This window comes from Apodemus sylvaticus, chromosome 19, assembly GCF_947179515.1.
Source record: "Apodemus sylvaticus chromosome 19, mApoSyl1.1, whole genome shotgun sequence".
NCBI lineage: Eukaryota > Metazoa > Chordata > Mammalia > Rodentia > Muridae > Apodemus > Apodemus sylvaticus.
In genome coordinates, this window is record NC_067490.1 from 1985929 (window position 1) to 2004290 (window position 18362).

An 18362-nucleotide genomic window follows, 5' to 3' on the forward strand; every position below is an offset into this window, starting at 1 on the left:
CCACACGTGTGATCCTGGAACTTGGCATGCTGAGGTGAGGCAGGAAGATCAAGAATTCAAGGTCAGAACTAGAGAGATGACTCAGAGGTTGAGAGCACTAACTGCTCTTTCATAGGTCCTAAGCTGGATTCTCAGAAATCACCTGATGGCTCTCAAGCATCTATAGTGAGATCTGGCTCCCTCTTCTGGTGGACAGGCATGTATGCAGGCAGAACACTACATAGGAGAAGCCCGGGGTCCCTCAGGGTCACAGAGTCCAAGAGAAGGAGCTTCCCACACTACCCCCACAGTGCTCAGTCTACACAAACGTCTGATGTCCTCCAGCACCAATGCAGCATGGGTAACATAACCCACACATGGAACGTTCCAGATGCCCTGTGTAGGCTGATATTGTCCAAAACCTACTGTAATAAGCTTACTTAAATGTTTTAACCTCTCTTCTAGCTCACCATCCAGCAGAAGTAGTGGAAAGGAAGAGTTAAGAGGGCAGAGGAGGGTGTGGGCCTGTTTAGAAATAGTTCTTTGGGGCGAGTCCAATCTGCATTGTCAGGATATCAGGAGTTGAGTTCACACGAATCAGCAATGGCAGTTCGGTCCAGAAGGAACTTGATTTTTTTTTGGAGGGGGGGCGAAATCTAATACTTTATTTTTACAGAGGAATTTAAAAAGGTTATATGTAAGCTATAAAAACTTTGTGATTTACACTTTGAAAATTGGTTACAGAATAAAGAAAGAAAAACCATCCATAGTAGGTTTTAAGAATGGAAGCTCATATTATACAGAATAAAGCAAAAGGACTCCAACTTATTTAGTTTCTTTCACACATGATTAATTCCATAGTATACAAAAGAGAACAAATAAAATTATGTGTTAAAAGCAAGTAGATTAATTACCATGTTGAGATATTTTCTGTATATATAACACAAATGCTCATTGTATAGCTTAGTATTTCATAAATTCTGAGACTTAGGTATTAGTTTGGGTATTTGTGCATGTAAGAATTATACTTAAAATTTAGTAATATAAATTTGATAAAATGTTAATATACCTCACATTTTCATATTCCTACTGTTAACTTCATGGGAAATTTTGTTGTTGATAGGTTTAGAAATTTTTAATGATCCCATTTTTTTCTTAAATTTTTATTATTTAAATGAATTTTATAAGTCAAACATATTAATAATCTTGAGTATTTTGAGAATCAAATAATACACAAAAAATCTGTTCAACTTTTGTATTCATATCCTTTCATAACCTAAAAATATCATTAATGAATATTTAACACTATCCATAGCTGAGGATCCTATATCTAATGTTGGATACAAAATTGTTTCAAAACATACGAAATACTCTTTGGGAATTAAGCATAGTAAAAGAGCATAAAAAAGTAAAAATGAATCATTAAGAAATATACTCAAAAGCCCTTATATGTTACCACCTGACATAGTGAGAGAGCATTTGGGGTTTTTTTGGGGTTTTTTTGTTTGTTTTGTTTTGTTTTTTTTTTTGAATTTGATTTTTTCAAGACAGGGTTTCTGCCGGGCGGTGGTGGTGCACGCCTGTAATCCCAGAACTCCGGGAGGCAGAGGCAGGTGGATTTCTGAGTTCGAGGCCAGCCTGGTCTACCAAGTGAGTTCCAGGACAGCCAGGGCTATACAGAGAAACCCTGACTCGAAAAAAACCAAAAAAAAAAAAAAAAAAAAAAAAAGACAGGGTTTCTCTGTATAGACCTGGCTGTCCTGGAACTCACTCTATAGATCAGGCTGGCCTCAAACTCAAAAATCTGCCTGCTTCTGCCTTCCAGAATGCTGGATTACAGGTGTGCTGCACCACCACTGCTTGGCTGTGGGAGAGTATTTAAAGCGTATCATATATCTGTGTATATTGTCTAACAATTAGTTTACTTAAAAAAGATTACCAGTGTTTCTAGGAGAGAAATAATTTGGGGGGGGGGAGTTTTGAGACAGGGTTTCTCTGTGTAGCCCTGACTGTCCTGGAACTTACTCTGTAGACCAGGATGGCCTCAAACTCAGAAATCCACCTGCCTCTGCCTCTCAAGTGCTGGGATTACAGGCATGCGCCACCACTGCCCGGTAGAGAGAAACAATTTTAACAGTAAGTATATTTTAAAATTTTCAAAATAGGAAAAACTCCTTGAAGTTAAACATTAAGAAAATGCTAATTTTAAGCAATGTGAAAAATTATCAATATTTCCATGATGTATGTAGATGATGATTTTAATATTTTCAACTGTTAATATTCAACAGACAGGATAATTATTTTAAGGTATATTTCATTGTTATGTCTCCCTTTTCATTTCTGATTTTGTTGATTTGGATACTGTACCCTCTGGTTAGTCTGGCTGAGGGTTTATCTCTCTTGTTGATTTTCTCAAAGAACCAGCTCCTGGTTCCAGAAGAAACTCTGAGGCTCTACCAATCGCCCTGAGTCTGCAGAAGCAGGAAGAAGCTGCCGGAACACCACCAGAAGTTCTTTGGTTTGTTTCTCTCTACAAAGTCATGACAATCGATCAGCAAAGAAGGCAAGGCTAACCAATGCCACAGCATCGTCAGTGAGGACCAGCACAGAGTGGCAAGGTGAACCAATGCCACACAGCGTCGTCCGTGGTCTGTTGGGTTATATTCACACCCTTTCCAAACATCACGTGTTCTCTCAAGAGGACCTCTCTCACGCTCTAGCCAAACATCACTCACCCCTTTTCCAGGAAGCTTCCAGAAAAGCACCATGTGTCTGCTTCAGCAAAGTCATCCTCCTATAAAACAGATTCCAGAAAAAACATCACATAACCAAACTTTGAGTCTCCAAAGAAACCAGAAATTTCCCCTTCAGGCCTGGTTCTCCTAGATTAGGTCCTCACATTAGCTGGCTGTGTTCCCAAGGGGCTTCTTGTACTCCACCCATGTCTGTTTTTAATAGGTAGTCTCTAATTCCATCTTTATCCCAAAGCTTTAGTATGGGCCTTTGAAATAACAGAGACCCCTTGTCTGCTGACTGGTTTTCAAACATTGGGAATGTGGCTCAGTGATTAGAGTGCCCACCTTGTACACCACAGACCCCAGGATCAATTCCTCAACACCTCCAATAACAGGGGGTGCCACCCAGGCCAGCATGGTGAGGTGAGGTGCTTGCCAGAGAAGGCTCTCCAAGGTTGTCTTTTGACTCCCTCCATTCAACATGTACACTACAGCTGGGGAGTGCCCTCATTCACACACCATACACATAAAGCAATAATGTGAATACATAACAGGTAAAATAGATTACAATCTCTGTGACTGTCCTTGCATGGGTTGCCCTTCAATCCTCTCTGCAGCTTCTCATCACAATGTGGGTTTTGGACACAGGAAAATTCGCCCACTGGAAAGTTTTGAGGCAAAGCGGAAACAACTTATACAGATGTGTTTGTGTGTTTGTATACATACGTGTTTTCATGGCCTTCATCATGAAACCATTGTGAGTCCTATTTTTCATTTTTATTGCATTGATTTAATAATATGTGCAGGGATGTAGGGGAAAACAGGAGAGGCCCGCGTTCCCATATAGAGATGACTGGCACCTGTGTACCTGTAGAGGGAATCTGCCTGTCTAGGGGGTAAGGTCCTTGCCCAGACCATTATGGCGCGGGCCCCATGCACCTGTAGAGGAAGACTGGCTGGGCAGGAGAGTCTTTGTTCTGGTCTGGTGGCTGGAGACCCTGAGGCCTGCTTCATTGCTCCTACATGGCATGTTTTGATAAGAAGAGGCTGTTCATGGTTTTAAAGCTTCATTATAAAAAGGTGGGAAAAGAAAAGAGAGAGAAGTAAAGAGAGAAAGAAAAGAGAGGGGTGAGAGCCGGCCATGACCGTGTGGAAAGAGGGGAAAAGAATGGGGAGAGGGGGAACAGGGAGAGAAGAAGAGAGACAAGAGAGAAGGGTGCAGAGAAAAAGCAAGAGAGTGAGGAGGGGCCAAACAGCCCCTCTTATAGTGGGCTGGGTTACCTGGGTGTTACCAGGTAACTGTGGGGCAGGGAAAACCTGGCTGTAGTCAAGTGACTGTAGGGGTGAAGTTGAGACAGAACACTGGGCCTGGGCCTAAGTGACTGATGGCCCCAGGATTATAGAGTTGAGGAGTCAGGAGTATGGAGTTGGTGTCAGGAGCCTAGGTATCTGGGAGCATGGCTCATGTTCTGTCCCCTATAGAATATCCTACTGGGTCTCTGGAGTAAGCCTCACTCAACCAGGCCACAGACTGCCTTTCACGGTCCCTCACAGGGATGTGTATGTCATGATGCCTGTGTGAGGCTCAGAGGATAACTAACAGGAGTCAGGCCTCTCCATTCACCATGTGGCTTCTGTGGATCAAACTCAGGGAGCCAAGCTTGGTGACAAGAACCTCACACACTGAGCCATCTCAATGGCCCCTTGGAGACCCTTGTGTCTGAACATTTCCTTTGGAAAGTTGCTTCATTCCTGGACTTGGCACATACAAGACTTGCCCACCATGACATTAGAAAAGGCATTTCCTGGCCAGATGGGCATCAGCATTGCCTTGGGTGACTCTGGAGACACAGGCCTTCTTGCCCAGGTTCCTTCTGTGGCAGTGTCAGCTGCACCTGTGAGAGGCCAAACCTTTTATGTTCAGACTCCATTTTAGAGAACTTGAACTCAGGCAAACTAACAGCCCGGTACCTAGCATTAGTTTCTAAGTTACCTCCCAACAAAACCTGATCCTAGCTCAAGTCTCTAGGCTAACCCCCAACAGGTCCTGTGTCTCTAGGTTATACCCCCCAAAAGACCTGCACCCCCAGGATACAAGCCCATCCTCAGTCTAATGACCACCAATGCAGAGGGAAGCAGAAATTAAGTTTATGATGTGACTCCCAGCACCATCCATTTAAAGGTTATAGTAACTTCCCAATTAGATGTTTTCACATTTACTCCCCACTTCATATTAAGTGAATGAATACTTAATATGAAGCCTTGCCCAGATAGATATTCAGGTCTCCTCATCACCAAAACTGTCCTGCAGATGCGGTACACTGGCCTGAGCTACCTCAAATAAAAAGTACCTACTGTGATTACATCGGATCAGCTCCTGTCTGGTTTTGGGGGTGGGTCACTAACATTTCCCTGCACTACACCTGGAAGATCCGATTTGCCCTGAGAGCTTGGGTGTCAGTGTGTTAGTTACTGTGGTCCTTTGAATAAGATGGCCTCCATATTCTTGGTCACTTGAATACTTAGTTCCCAGTTGGTGCTGTTTGGGGAGGCTTAGGAGGTGTGGCCCTGCTAGAGGAAGTACATCACTGGGGGCGTGGTTGGAGGTGTGAGCTCTCAGCTCTTCCTGCTGCCATGCCTGGTGTTTGCTGTCATGATGGTGATGGATTCTTAACTCTTTGGGACCCTAATCCCTAGAGAAACGTTCTATAAGTTTCCTTGGACATGATGTTTTATCACAGCAACAGAAAAGTAACCAATACAGTTCGGTTTTCCATCCCTGTGGCTTAATATCTGACAAGACACAGCTTAGGGAGAAAGGGTCTATCCTGGTGTATTGTAGTCCATAACGCTAAATCCGTTACAGTGGGGCAGGCCCTTCCTTCCTGCTCCAGCCTATGGCTCACCTCAGTAAAATGCCCCACAGGAGCTGCCCAAAATGGTGGCTCCTACTAAAATGGTGGCTGCACTATATCTCCTTAGCCTGCAGGCATCACAAGAGCTGTCCATGGTGGTAACACCTTCATTCCTGCTTCAGCCTGTAGCCTTGGTGAAACATGTCAGGAACTGCCCACAATGGCAACAGTTCTCCAGTCCCCAGCAGCCCCACACAAATGGCACCTCGGCAAAAACCAGCTGCATCTGTGAAGCACTTCCCACTCTAACCCATGTGCCCCATGCCAGGGAAAAGGGGGAGAAGAAGAAAGTTAGCAATCTCTCAGCAGAAAAACCCCATGACAGCAATGTGGCTCAGCCTGCCAAGGGCGTATGGGAGGAGCTAGACTTCTTTTATAAGCAGGGTTGTGTCACAGCTGAGGATTCCTGTTTGCTATCCTGACACCACTGACCTGGACACTGGAGGCTCCTGACAATAGGAGATTGAAATTGCCCCCAAGGAACTCCTTCTAAACAGCAAACAGCTGAGCCTCCTGGTTTCTTCAGGATCGAGCTGCTTTTGCTGAATCTGTGAACTGAACTGTTGATATCCTGACAACATATATTGGATATGCTCCAAAGAACCATTTCTAAACAGGGCCACTCCCCCTGTATCCTCATATCCTTTCTTTTCCACAACCTCTGGTGGGTGGTGGGCTAGAAGGAAGGTTAAGCATTTAAGATCCCTTAATAAAAATAGGTTTTAAAAAATCTAAGCCAATTATCTCAAGTGTGGATGTGCTCCTGAGAGTTCAACAGAAAATCACATCCTATACCTGAGAACCCTGGAAAAGACACTGGAGAGAAGGATCAGATATCACCACAGTACCATGGGACAGCATAGCTTCAACACGGCATCATTAGAAGCTAAAGCAAATGGGTGGCAGGAAATGTAGAGTGACTTATCTTGTGCACCTGGCACACTGAAGGATCCCTAGTTGATTCTCTGATCTTTAGTTCTGGGGCCTCGTAAGCCTGACGATAGGACAAAGCTCTGTCCTTCCCTGTGTCCTTGTGATGACAGACTCTCAGCATGTGCTTCATAGTGATGGAGAGAGCAGAGCTTGGAGTGACTCAGCCACGGAGTGACCCCATCACAGATAATAACTGACTGAGCCCGACTCGGCACAGCTCTGTTCACACTCAGTTCCCACAGCCTCATCTTATCCCACCAGATACACACAGCATAGTGACACAGATTCTGCAAGGTTCTGCATATGTCATTTATATCTTCAAAAAATTCTAAGTATTCTCAATCCATGAAATTAAGAAGCAATCGACCCTCAGGACCAAGATGTGAGCAATCAAGTTCACATCCAGATTCTTATTCTCAGTGTGGAAGTGAGGAGCTGCAGCTCAGGGCAGCATGGAGCTGACAGGATGCAGATGTCCCCCAGTGTGTGGCTGGACCAGGAAGGTTGGCTGTGGAAGGGAACACAGGGCAGTGCAGGGACAGGGTCCTGTGTGCAGGGCAGGCTGGACTCCACAGTTCTTCACATTGAGCCCCGAGGCTCACAGGGAACATCAGACACTGTTGTCTAAAGAAAACTGAGGGCTCTGGATGTCACAGGAGAGACCTGAACACACTGGCTGTCTCTCAGTCCACTCCAGGCAGCTGTCTTCATGCTAGAGAATGAGAGTCATGAACCATCACTGTGAAGTCATCATCCCAACAACCCACAGCTCACAGAGGATTCTGGGAGTCCCTGAAACCCAATCATGTCCACATTGCCCCTCCCCAATCAGACCCCAGAGTGTCACATTTACAGTCTGGGAGAGACATATCAGAGCTCTGGGAGCTGTCCCTGTCTAGGGTAAAACAAAACAAATGTTTCTGCATATCTACATGTATGTATTCATATCATGGTACAACTCAAGCTCCCAGAAGATGTCTCTGGAGGGGCTATTATGGATTCCTAGAGCTCTCATCACCTCCAGTTTCACTCCAATGTCCCCAGGACAATCCTGTCCCCACACTAACCTGGAGCTGGAGCATAGTCTCCTCCTTGTCCACCTGTGGGAAGGAAAGCTGTGAGTTCAAGGAAGACCTTGACACTAGGAAGTTCCTAGAACTGACACAGACCCAGGTGGAGACAGTAGCAATGTGGGGTGTGGCTGTGTTTCCCATTAATGAGTAGAACACACTTCTAAAGGAGGCTGAGAGAATATCCAGACCCTGCCCTTTTCTACCTGTGTTCCTCCTCCTCTTCATCACAAAAGCCACCACAGCTCCAATGATGGCCACAGCTCCAAGGACAACCAGAACAGCAACGATTACCATATTGGAGTCAGTGGATGGAGGAGGCTCTGGGAAGGACAGGTACAGGAAATGAAGGTGAGGGTCATGACCCCAGCTCTCAGCCCTGACCTGCTCAGGGTCTGCAGAAGGCTCCAGCTTTCCCTGACCCCAGCTCTGCACCCACACCCTCCTTACCCCATCTCAGGGTGAGGGGCTCAGACAGCCCCTCATGCTGCACATGGCATGTGTAATTCTGCTCCTTCCCAGAAGGCACCACCACAGATGCCCACTTCTGGAAGGTTCCATCCCCTGCAGGCCTGGTCTCCACAAGCTCCATGTCCTGGGTCAGCTCCTCCCCATTCAACTGCCAGGTCAGGGTGATGTCAGCAGGGTAGAAGCCCAGGGCCCAGCACCTCAGGGTGACATCACCTTCAGATCTGGGGTGATGGGTCACATGTGCCTTTGGGGGATCTGTGTGGAAGAGTTAAGAAATCATAATACAAACTGAAATCAACACAAGACACAGTTAAATCAATGATGACCCTGAACTATGTGTCTGTTTGACACTTCAACTGTCATCACACTAGTGACCTGCAGGTAGAGCTGGTCCCCTCAGCACAGAACTGCACATGTTCCTGGGGGACTCAGAAGCTAAGAGGAAATCCACATGAGCCAGTGGGTCAACATGGTCGTCCTTATGTGACATTCTATAGCATGAGATAGGTAGTCAAAGAATTGAAGATAGAATGGAAAGTAAGTAATTTAATATGTGTTTGAGTTCATATCAAAATTAGAAATTAGGGCCATATGCCAGTGGAAGGGTGCCACCACTGAGACTCAACCCTGTGGTCATTGTGCTGACCAGCATAACTGTCAGTCCAAGTGAACAGACATCACAATGTGTGTAGCAGAAATATGGTGAACTTCTGACACTCAGCCTGAGAAAATGACTCCCAGCCCCTGCCTCTGGGGGACAAGGTACAGGTGTGTCACACAGGATCCCTGGAGTGTGCTGTGGACCCCAGTGCAGCACTCACTGAACACAGCGGACTCACAGGGTGTGAGGATCTTCCCTCTCACTCCAGCCCTGGATTGCAGAAGACCCTGTCTCTCAGAGTCCAATTCCTGATTCACCAGGTTGGGGGGGGGGGTATGGACAGACTCTAACTTGTGCGGGTAGAGGAAGAGCAGGAAGCTTCTGGATGTATAATTCTGACAGGACAGTCTAAGCTCACAAGAATCTCTCTTTAAGGAGAACCGTGACTTAACTTGTCTAATTATCTATGTTAGAGTCTCCCCTGGCACCTGTGGAGACTGATACAAATGATAACACAGGACATGGAGAAACAGGATCACTCCAGTGCAGACAAAAAAAAAAAAAACTGACTAGAAGCAAAATAATATCTTCAAATAAAAAGAAAGGAACAAAGAAAAAATAAAAGAAAGTAAGAAAGAACAAAAAGAGAGAGAGAGAAAAAGAAAAGGAAATTCCACAATTTATCCTCCTCCAGGGAACTCCATAAAGGCTCAAGTAATCATTCACCACTGTAGGAATAGATAGAATGGGGTGTTGAAGGGATGCAAACCCCACAGACAGGGAGGGATCTTGCAAGAATGTATTCTTTGGAAAGTTATAGAAACTGGGGAACCAGCCCAGTGTAGGGGAGTCCATGTCTCCTATCAGGTACAGGAGACTTCCTGTCCTGAGGTGTGAGGGCTGACACACTCAGCATGACAGGAGTCCATGTCCACAGACAGCGGGTGTGGGCAGAGAACCTGACCTGGGAGAGGCCATGGCTGACAGCAGGGAGTCCCTAGAGTTAAATCAGGAAATTCTCTCCTTCCCTCCTGACACAGCCTGGGCACTGTCCAGGGAGGAGGCTGTGCCCTGGGAGAGGCAGTGCAGTCACTGTGATGAGGATCAGGAGACTCAGGGACACTGTCTCCCCTCTGAGACAGGGGCATGGCCCCAGCTGAGGGTTTCTTCTTCCCCAGGACTGAGCCCCAGCCCGAGGGCAGAGGGAGGAGCTGCCCGCGGCCCCTGCACCTGTGCTCAGCAGCGTCTCCTTCCCGAGCTCCAGGTATCTGCGGAGCCACTCCACGCACGCGCCCTCCAGGTAGGCCCTGTGTCTCTCTGCATCACCAGCCTGCTCCCACTTGCGTCGGGTGATCTGCGCCGCCACGTCCGCCGCCGTCCACGTTTTCAGATCTTCGTTCAGGGCGATGTAATCGCGGCCGTCATATGCGTACTGCATGTACCCGCGGAGGAGGCTCCCGTTCGACCCCACGTCACAGCCATACATCCCCTGGAGTGTGTGAGAGCCTGCGGGACCCGCGGTCAGCCACAGCCTCCCGGCCGCCCGCCCGCCCCGGGCACGCCCGCCCGCCCCGGGCACGCCCGCCCTGGCCACGCCCTCCTCCAAACTGAAAGGGAAACCGGTCCCAGGTAGGTTTTGCTCCCGAACCTTGGATTGGGACCCGGGACGTCTCCGGCCCCTGTGACGGGACTTGGAGGGTTCGTGACCTCCGACCCGGGGTCACTCACCGGCCTCGCTCTGGTTCTAGTAGCCGCGCAGGTTCCTTAGGCTCACTCGGTAAAGCTGCTTGTGGCCCCGGGCTTTCCTTGTCTCCCGCTCCCAATACCCCGGCCCCTCCTGCTCCATCCACGGCGCGCGAGGTTCGGCCCTCGGAGTCTCTGCGTAGCTGTCGAAGCGCACGAACTGCGTGTCGTCCACGTAGCCGACAGAGATGAACCGTGGGTCCCCGAGGCCGGGCCGGGACACGGAGGTGAAGAAATACCGCAGCGAGTGTGAGCCTGGGGGCGGCGCGGGGTGAGACCCCGACCTCCTCCCTGAACGGGCAGGTGCGCGGGCCGGAGGGGAGCAGGGCGCGGGACAGGGACGCTGCCGACCCCGCCCCTCCCCGCAGAGCCCGTTTCCCTCCCGACCCCACACTCACCCGCGCGGGTCTGGGTCCGGGCCAGGGTGGCTGCCAGCAGCAGGAGCAGCGTGCGGGGCGCCATCGCCCCCATCTGGGATCCGGGCGTCAGAGTCCCGCGGGCTGCGTGGACTTTATAACCAGCGCCTGCGAAGTAGCTGGATCGCGCCACCCAATGGAAATAAGTGTGACCTGCCAGATAGTTCCTTTAGTCTTAGGAGGTCAGAGAGGGCATCAGATCCCCAGGAACTGTACAGGTTGTGAGCAGCCTTGTGGGTGCTGCTCCAGGGCAAGGTAGGGACAGGAGCTGAGCTGCAGGAGAGGGTGGGGTCTGCAGGGAGCAGAGTGAGGCTCTTGTGCACCTCTGTCTTAGTGAGGGTTTAGAAAGGGTTTCAGTTTACATGTTCACATCACAGTCTATCATGGGAGAGATCCAGGGCAGGACTTTGAGCGTGGATTCTAAAGTAGGAACTGAAGCAGAGATTACGAAGACCAGTGCTACCTGGCTTGTAGCTCCTGGCTTCTTCAGTCTGCTTTCTTATACAATCCATGATCACCAGCCAAGATCATCTCCAGTGGGCTGAGCCCTTCTATATTGATCATTAATAATAATTTTTAAAATGCCCTATAGACTTTCCTAAAGGCCCCTGGATGGAGGCATTTTCTCAGTTCAGGATTCTCTCCCCAAATACATCTCAGTCTGTGTCGAGTTGACAAAATGCAAACAGCACAGCTTCCTGATGCAGGGTCACTCAGTGAGAGCTGAGGGAGGAGGATGGGTATGGGCTCCTCCCCCTGACCTGGAGCCAGGGCCCTGCCCTGTGGATGGAGGACCCATGGTAAATCAGTTGGAATGCACAGAATGGGAACACAGTGGGATCAACTCTATTCCTGTCCCTCAGTACCAAGGACCTGTCTCTCCCCTGCCTGTTGGTTGCTGTTGCTGATATAATCACAGGGGAGACTGTTAAAGTCAGGGCCACTGAGGAGAGGGGGAGAGAACATTTTCTTCCCTCAGAGCAGGGTAGTCTGATTTTTGAGGAACTGAGGAGCGGTAGGTAGGTAGTTGGTAGATATACAGACAGACAGGTGGACATAGAATTAAACAGGCATGAGAAGACGCACTCTTCCACTCTTTGGACATCTACTATTTCCCTTCTTGCTCAGACTCCATGCAGCTTCAGGTCCTGCTCCAACAGACAGCTGCCCAGCTGGGGAAACATTCAGGGCTGACCCTGTGGGGCTTGCTAGGGTTCTTGCATGGATCAGAGGGCTAAGGGATTTTGCAAAGATCACACCACACAGCAGACTTCATGTGAGAGGTTTATTGAGGTGGGTAGTAAGGATGGAAGGGAAAATGAGCTGGGTATGAAGACATGGGCCAGATAAGGAGGGTGCACAACTTGTGGCCACAGTAGAAATGTGTCACATTTGGTGGCTTCTGGCATTGAAAGGCTGAAAGCAGGCTGGTTCTGGAATGTGGGTGGTCATTGGTCGACAGACATCCATTTGTCTTATTTATTGTATAAGGTGAGAAAATAGGAAGGGGTGACTGGTGTGGCAGAATGGGGTCACTGAGCTCTTTAGACTGTTTCCTGTTGTCTGGGGGTGTCAACATCTTTGAGGACCCAAGAAAGCTGGGATGCTGTCTAGGTTCAAAATAAGCATGCTGTTCCCTCCCTGTCCAGGCTCTGCAGGACCATCTGCAGCTGGGGAATGCAGATGTGTCTTTAAGTTGAATTGTCATGGGGCAGGTGCTTTGAGGCTGTCTGCCATGCAGGGTTTGAGGAAACACCTGGAGCGAGCATTTTACTGAAGCATATGTGTATATAAGGATCAGAGGGTAAAGTTCAGGAGGTTAGAATAATTCTTTCTTCCTTAGATGAACATTTTAAACTTTTAGGCCCATTAGCTGGGGGTGGGGCATCCCAAGATGACAGAGAGGAGGAGGAGACCCCACCCTCAGGAATAATCTGAACAGGTAGGAAATGAATCAGGCTGTTGGTTGACAGTACTCATCTGGAGCCCATTTGCCTGTGAGAGGTGGATTCAAGTAGATTCTTTGAAGCTTAAAAGAATTTTTTAAGTTTACAAAATTAGACATTTATCATTTATAACATTTATCATTTATATCACTTAACATTTATAACATTTAGATACATTGTGTAATCTGTACTGAACTTGACGTTGTAGAAAAGGCAGCAGACTCAGGCCTTTGAGTCATAGCAAAAGCTTGGGGACCCAGAAAAGGAGTTTGGAGGTAAAAGCATGAACATTCTGCCCTCTTTCCAGAACACTGCGTGTATACAGACTGGACAGGCGTTGTTAGCTCAGAGAAGCACTTTTAAGTCTATTCTTAGAAGGCAAACATAAGAAATTCATAATCTTGAGTTCATGACGATGATAATAGCAATCACTGTTTATCATAGCCAGATCAATAACTGATCAGAGAACCACTGATTAATGTTAAAGCTCTGACCTTCTTAGATCTTAATATAAAAAAAGCATAGCAAGGGAAGAAAACTGAAGCATTTTTCATTTTTACATACACCTTAAATCACTTTTTTATACCTTTACAAATTACATTACACACCTTAAAACACCTCCTTAGAGCCTTATAAATTGCATTTAAAACACTTTTTAGACCTTTATAAGTAAGTCACATTCACAGATCTCAAAGCTCACTATTAAGATCATTGCAACTTACTTAATGTTTCATATCCTTAGAACTTACATAAGCTTTACCATTTTTTCTATCCAAGTATTCACCACAAGACACAGGTGGCTGGGTCCTGAGAGCAGTCACAGTTAAACAACTTCCTTTACAGAATTACATTGAAATCTGTTGTGTGCTTTATCTCTTCTTAGAATCTGGTAACAATGTGTCAGTGTCTGGACCTAGTAGCAACTCTAGGAAAGTGTCTTGTGATTTTCACACATGAAGAGAACTGAGAAGCACCTGAAGCCTGTGTTGTTGCTGTTAAACTGACAAAGCTCTCCCTGGTCAACACCATCAGAGATCTGTGAAGGATGAATTTTACCTGAGCAAGCAGGAAGTACAGACTAAGCAGCTTCCAAATCTATTAAAAATGACAGATTTAGCCAGGCGGTGGTGGCGCATGCCTGTAATCCCAGCACTCTGGGAGGCAGAGGCAGGTGGATTTCTGAGTTCGAGGCCAGCCTGGTCTACAGAGTGAGCTCCAGGACAGCCAGGGTTATACAGAGAAACCCTGTCTCGAAAAAAACCAAATCCAAAAAAAAAAAAAAAAAAAAAAAAGACAGACTTATCTGTTACCTGGATACACTGAAGGTTCCGCTGTGGTAGTCTTGATTTCACTGGGGACAGAGGACCCAGGGCAGCATTAGTCTTCCCTGCCCAGTTCAGAAGGTCCAAAGACTGCAGTGGACCCTGGGGGATCAGCCTGCTTTGTCTATGCAAATCGGGGCAATCAACTCCCCAGTGTCCTGCTTGTCCACAGTTTGGACAGGTTCCTGGTGACAGACAAGATGAAGGGCAGATTATCACCCAGTGGCTGGTTTGAACCCCATCAAAGACCTGAAGAGAATGAATGTTCTCAACCTAGACAGGGAGTGCAGAACATGCAGCTTTTACAGGTATAGAAAACACAGAGACTGCTGGCTGCCTGGACAGTCTCCCAGGGTTCCTCTGGAATGTTGGAGCATCTATGACTTCAGGCTGCTAGTCCAGAACATCTGACAGATTGTTCTGTGAAGTGGGAATCATGAGGGACTTCTTCTCTACCTGGTCCTGGCAGATTTCAGCATTTGATTTCCCGTGCTTTCTTTGTCCAGTTTGGACAGCATTCTGTCTGCAGTTGAAGCAAGGGCAGGTTCTTGCCCAGTGGCAGCTTGCTGCATTTGAGGGAAACACCAGAAGGAGGTTCTTCCATGCTCATCATCTTCCTTGAAGTATATGGGGGTACTGGCAGGAGCTGACACATCTCATTGTAAAAGAAAGTCTTAAATTAATAAAACATCTTTAAATGCCATATTCTGAAGCTGTCTGAGGTTTTTGAAGACTACTACCTAACAAAATCAACCAAACAAAAGTTTGATTAACTGACTATTAAGTAGCATTTAAAAATTTTTCTTAAACAGTTTGTAATAGTAGCTTTCAAAAGGATTAGTACTTTCCGTTGCTGTTTTAAGGAGTACATAGGTATCTAAATACCATGGGGTTGATACATAGTTTGTTGTAACCAAAATATAACCTTACTTTTCTTTGAATATACAAGGATCTATACCAATGAAACTAACTGTAACCTTAATTTGAATCAATATACAACAATCTATACTAATGTAATCAAATAAACGTCAATTTTGTATCACTATACAGGTATATATACCAATGTGAGCAAATATAACCTTGATTTTCCATCAGTATACAAAAGTTTATACCCATGTAGGCAAATATAACCTTATTTTGTATCAATGTACAAAGATTTATCCTAAGCTGGGCGGTGGTGGCGCATGCCTGTGATCCCAGCACTTGGGAGGCAGAGGCAGGCAGATTTCTGAGTTCGAGGCCAGCGTGGTCTACAGAGTGAGTTCCAGGACAGCCAGGGCTACACAGAAAAACCCTGTCTCAAAAAAACCAAAAAAGAAACAAAAACAAAAACAAAAACAAAAACAAAAAAAAAACCCCAAAAAAAACCAAAAAAAAAAAAAAACCCAACCAAAACAAAACAAAACAAAAAACCCAAAACCAAAAACAACGACAAAAAACCAAAGATTTATCCTAATGTAATCTAATGTGATCAAATAAACCTAAATTTTGTATCAATATAAAAAGATCTATACTAATGCAATCAAATACAACCTCAATTTTGTTTCAATATGCAAGGATCTAAACCAAGGTAAGCTAATATAATTTTGTAAATGTATATAATAATTTTCTATCAATATACAGTTGTACATAAGAAAAATTGAATAATTTACCTGTTTCCTATTATTCCTGTATTATTCCTATATCTCCCATTGTGTCTATATAAAAAGGAAAGATTTTAGGTGTATCACAGTAAAACTATTTTCAGCAACGATGCTATCTATTTATGCCAATCTGTCCACAGTGTTAAGCTTGGTTGTATTTGGCAGTCTTAGGATTCAGGATTTTTGAGTTCAGAGTTCTCTACAGTGTTCATGTCAGTTTCCTCTGAACTCAGGAAATTGAGTGTCCTGAGCAGTTTGTAGTCTGAACTGATTATTGGGTGATGTTTGCCACTTTAGCAGCAACACTGTCTGTGTAGAACACAACAGTCAACCCAAAGGTGTCCACTGTTTGCATAGGACCTGGCAACAGAAGAGGCATGGGGCAGTTTACCCCAGTAGTTAGTGTTAACACAATCCAGGTGAATTTGCCATTAGTGGGTCCTGTCGTCCTTCTTCTTGGAAACCTAAAAGATTACTGTTAGGAAAGCTAGAAAACCTATTCATTTTAAGTGTCATAGTCCGCACATCTCAGAACATTTAAGAGCATCAACCTCTTAAGTAATTCAAGGTATACAAACGTTGTTTCTAGTTACTTGCTTTAGATTGAAACTTGGGAACACACAGAGGAAGCAAGATGAAGGTCATTTCTAGAATCAGTTTCTGCCTTGAATGACTACTGGTGTGATGACAGAAGAGTTTATGTATCCACAATATTCTTATAGAATTTGACATAATATTTATAACTTTTATGCCTTAAGTGTTAGAGAGTAAATGAAAACCAATAGATTATGAGATTGGTGGCAATAGAACGGTCCCTTATTTTCTGTTTTTCTCTGTCCCATACCAAGTGGTTCTTCTGATATGAGATGGAATTATTGGATTTTCCTTTAACAATCATGTGTGGGTTTAGAGAAGGAGAGACCCACGCTCTAACCCCAAAATCCAGCTTAATGTTTAATTGAACTGAAAAGTGGCAAAGACCATTTGCCACCTATGCCTGTAGAAGGAGGAAGAGACAAGATGGAGACAGATGACACCACTTGGCCAGTTGACTCCTCGTCTTGTGACATTTTCTCTTGATGACCCATCTTTTTTCTTCAGACGTTTCATTTGCCCCATGATCTTCAGATTCCTTAGTTGGATGCTTTTGTTCTTCTGGAAGGATAGGAGCATCGCCCTGCGCAAACCCTAACTCCCGGGGCTCCCCATTTTGGCCATTTCTTTCTTTCTTTTTGGCAATAGAAAAAGATGAATCTAAGTTACGTATACCTACATAGAGTTAAATATACTGCATTGCAGCAAATGAAGATTATCTGTTATGGATATTAATTATAACCTTTTAGTTTTAAGTTTCAGGCCAAATTTTGTTATATACTTTATTGTAGAGACCCTTATTGGGGTGCCATGCCACCTGCCAGGAACTTGACATAGACCAATGTGAAGTTCCTCTCCCAGTCTTTGAGCAGGAATTCCTGTGTTAGCCATAATTCTCTCCACCTGGGGTGAAGTGCTCAGACAAAGTTGAAACCCATTGTTCTTCAAGGACCTGCAGTTTCCTGAGAGGCACTAGCCACCTGCTGAGCAACCTGAACCTGTTCTGCCAATGAGTTTCCAGCCTTTGGGGGAAGGGTCCCCCCCTATATATTTGGTGACCCCCATTAAACTGTGAGCCTTAATCAGAAAACCTTTTGTCTTGGCTTCATGTTTCTCTTGCAACCCCGGTCTATCCCCAGCTCTCCTTCCAGGTAACCTGGTAACCCGTTTGATGTAACTGGCCATTTACACTTTATCAGTTTTAAATTATACCGAATGATTTTACAAATTCACACATAGTTTACACCATAGTCTTAAAGAGATTTTTTTTAAAAAGATTTATTTATTATTATATGTAAGTACACTGTAGCTGTCTTCAGACGCGCCAAAAGAGGCTGTTAGATCTATCTCATGGACCTGACAGGATGCAGATGTCCCCCAGTGTGTGGCTGGACCAGGAAGGTTGGCTGTGGAAGAGAACACAGGGCAGTGCAGGGCAAGGGTCCTGTGTGCAGGGCAGGCTGGGCTCCACAGTTCTTCACACTGAGCCCGGAGGCTCACAGGGAACATCAGACACTGTTGTCTAAAGAGGACTGAGGGCTCAGGTGTCACAGGAGAGACCTGAACACACTGGCTGTCACTCAGTCCACTCCAGGCAGCTGTCTTCATGCTAGAGAATGAGAGTCATGAACCATCACTGTGAAAAAAACATCCCAACAAAGCACCACTCACAGGGGATTGTGGGAGTCCCCTAAACCCGATCATGTCCACATTGGCCCTCCACAATCAGGCCCCAGAGTGTCACTCACCACCCTCCCTCTGGTTGCGGGAGCTCAGCACAGTCCTCAGGTTCACTGGGAAACTCTTCTCATTGCCCTAGGCGATCTGTGTCTCCCACCCCTCCGGCTCCATCCAAGGCGCACGCGGCTCCATCCTCAGAGTCTCTGCTTTGCAGTCAAAGCGCAGGAACTGCACGTGGTCCATGTAGCTGACTTCCAAGTTCCAGGGCTCCCCGAGGCCGAGACCGGGCAGGGACACGGCAGTGTGGAAATACC

At 46.1% G+C, this 18362-nt stretch overlaps 1 protein-coding gene and 1 long non-coding RNA gene across 47 annotated transcripts in view; one reads left to right on the forward strand and one right to left on the reverse strand.

Annotated features, from left to right (window-relative positions):
- LOC127669409 (H-2 class I histocompatibility antigen, L-D alpha chain-like) overlaps positions 1 to 18362 on the reverse strand; it is a 115208-nt gene that overhangs the window by 65553 nt on the left and 31293 nt on the right. For 8 of the 46 annotated variants that reach the window (XM_052163267.1, XM_052163260.1, XM_052163266.1 and 5 more), the window contains exons 4-6: positions 8083 to 8358; positions 7839 to 7955; positions 7630 to 7662 (exon numbers count right to left, since the gene is read on the reverse strand). The exons of 9 other annotated variants lie outside the window; for them this stretch is intronic. In XM_052163267.1, coding sequence (XP_052019227.1) covers positions 7630 to 7662; positions 7839 to 7955; positions 8083 to 8358 — 426 coding nt within the window. Of the gene's footprint in view, positions 1 to 6847; positions 7275 to 7325; positions 7458 to 7629; positions 7663 to 7838; positions 7956 to 8082; positions 8359 to 17928; positions 17978 to 18362 lie in introns of those variants that run through there. 29 more of the 46 variants (XM_052163256.1, XM_052163262.1, XM_052163263.1 and 26 more) reach the window with 14 other exon arrangements.
- LOC127669438 (uncharacterized) overlaps positions 1 to 18362 on the forward strand; it is a 79045-nt gene that overhangs the window by 29786 nt on the left and 30897 nt on the right. The gene's annotated exons all lie outside the window — the stretch shown is intronic.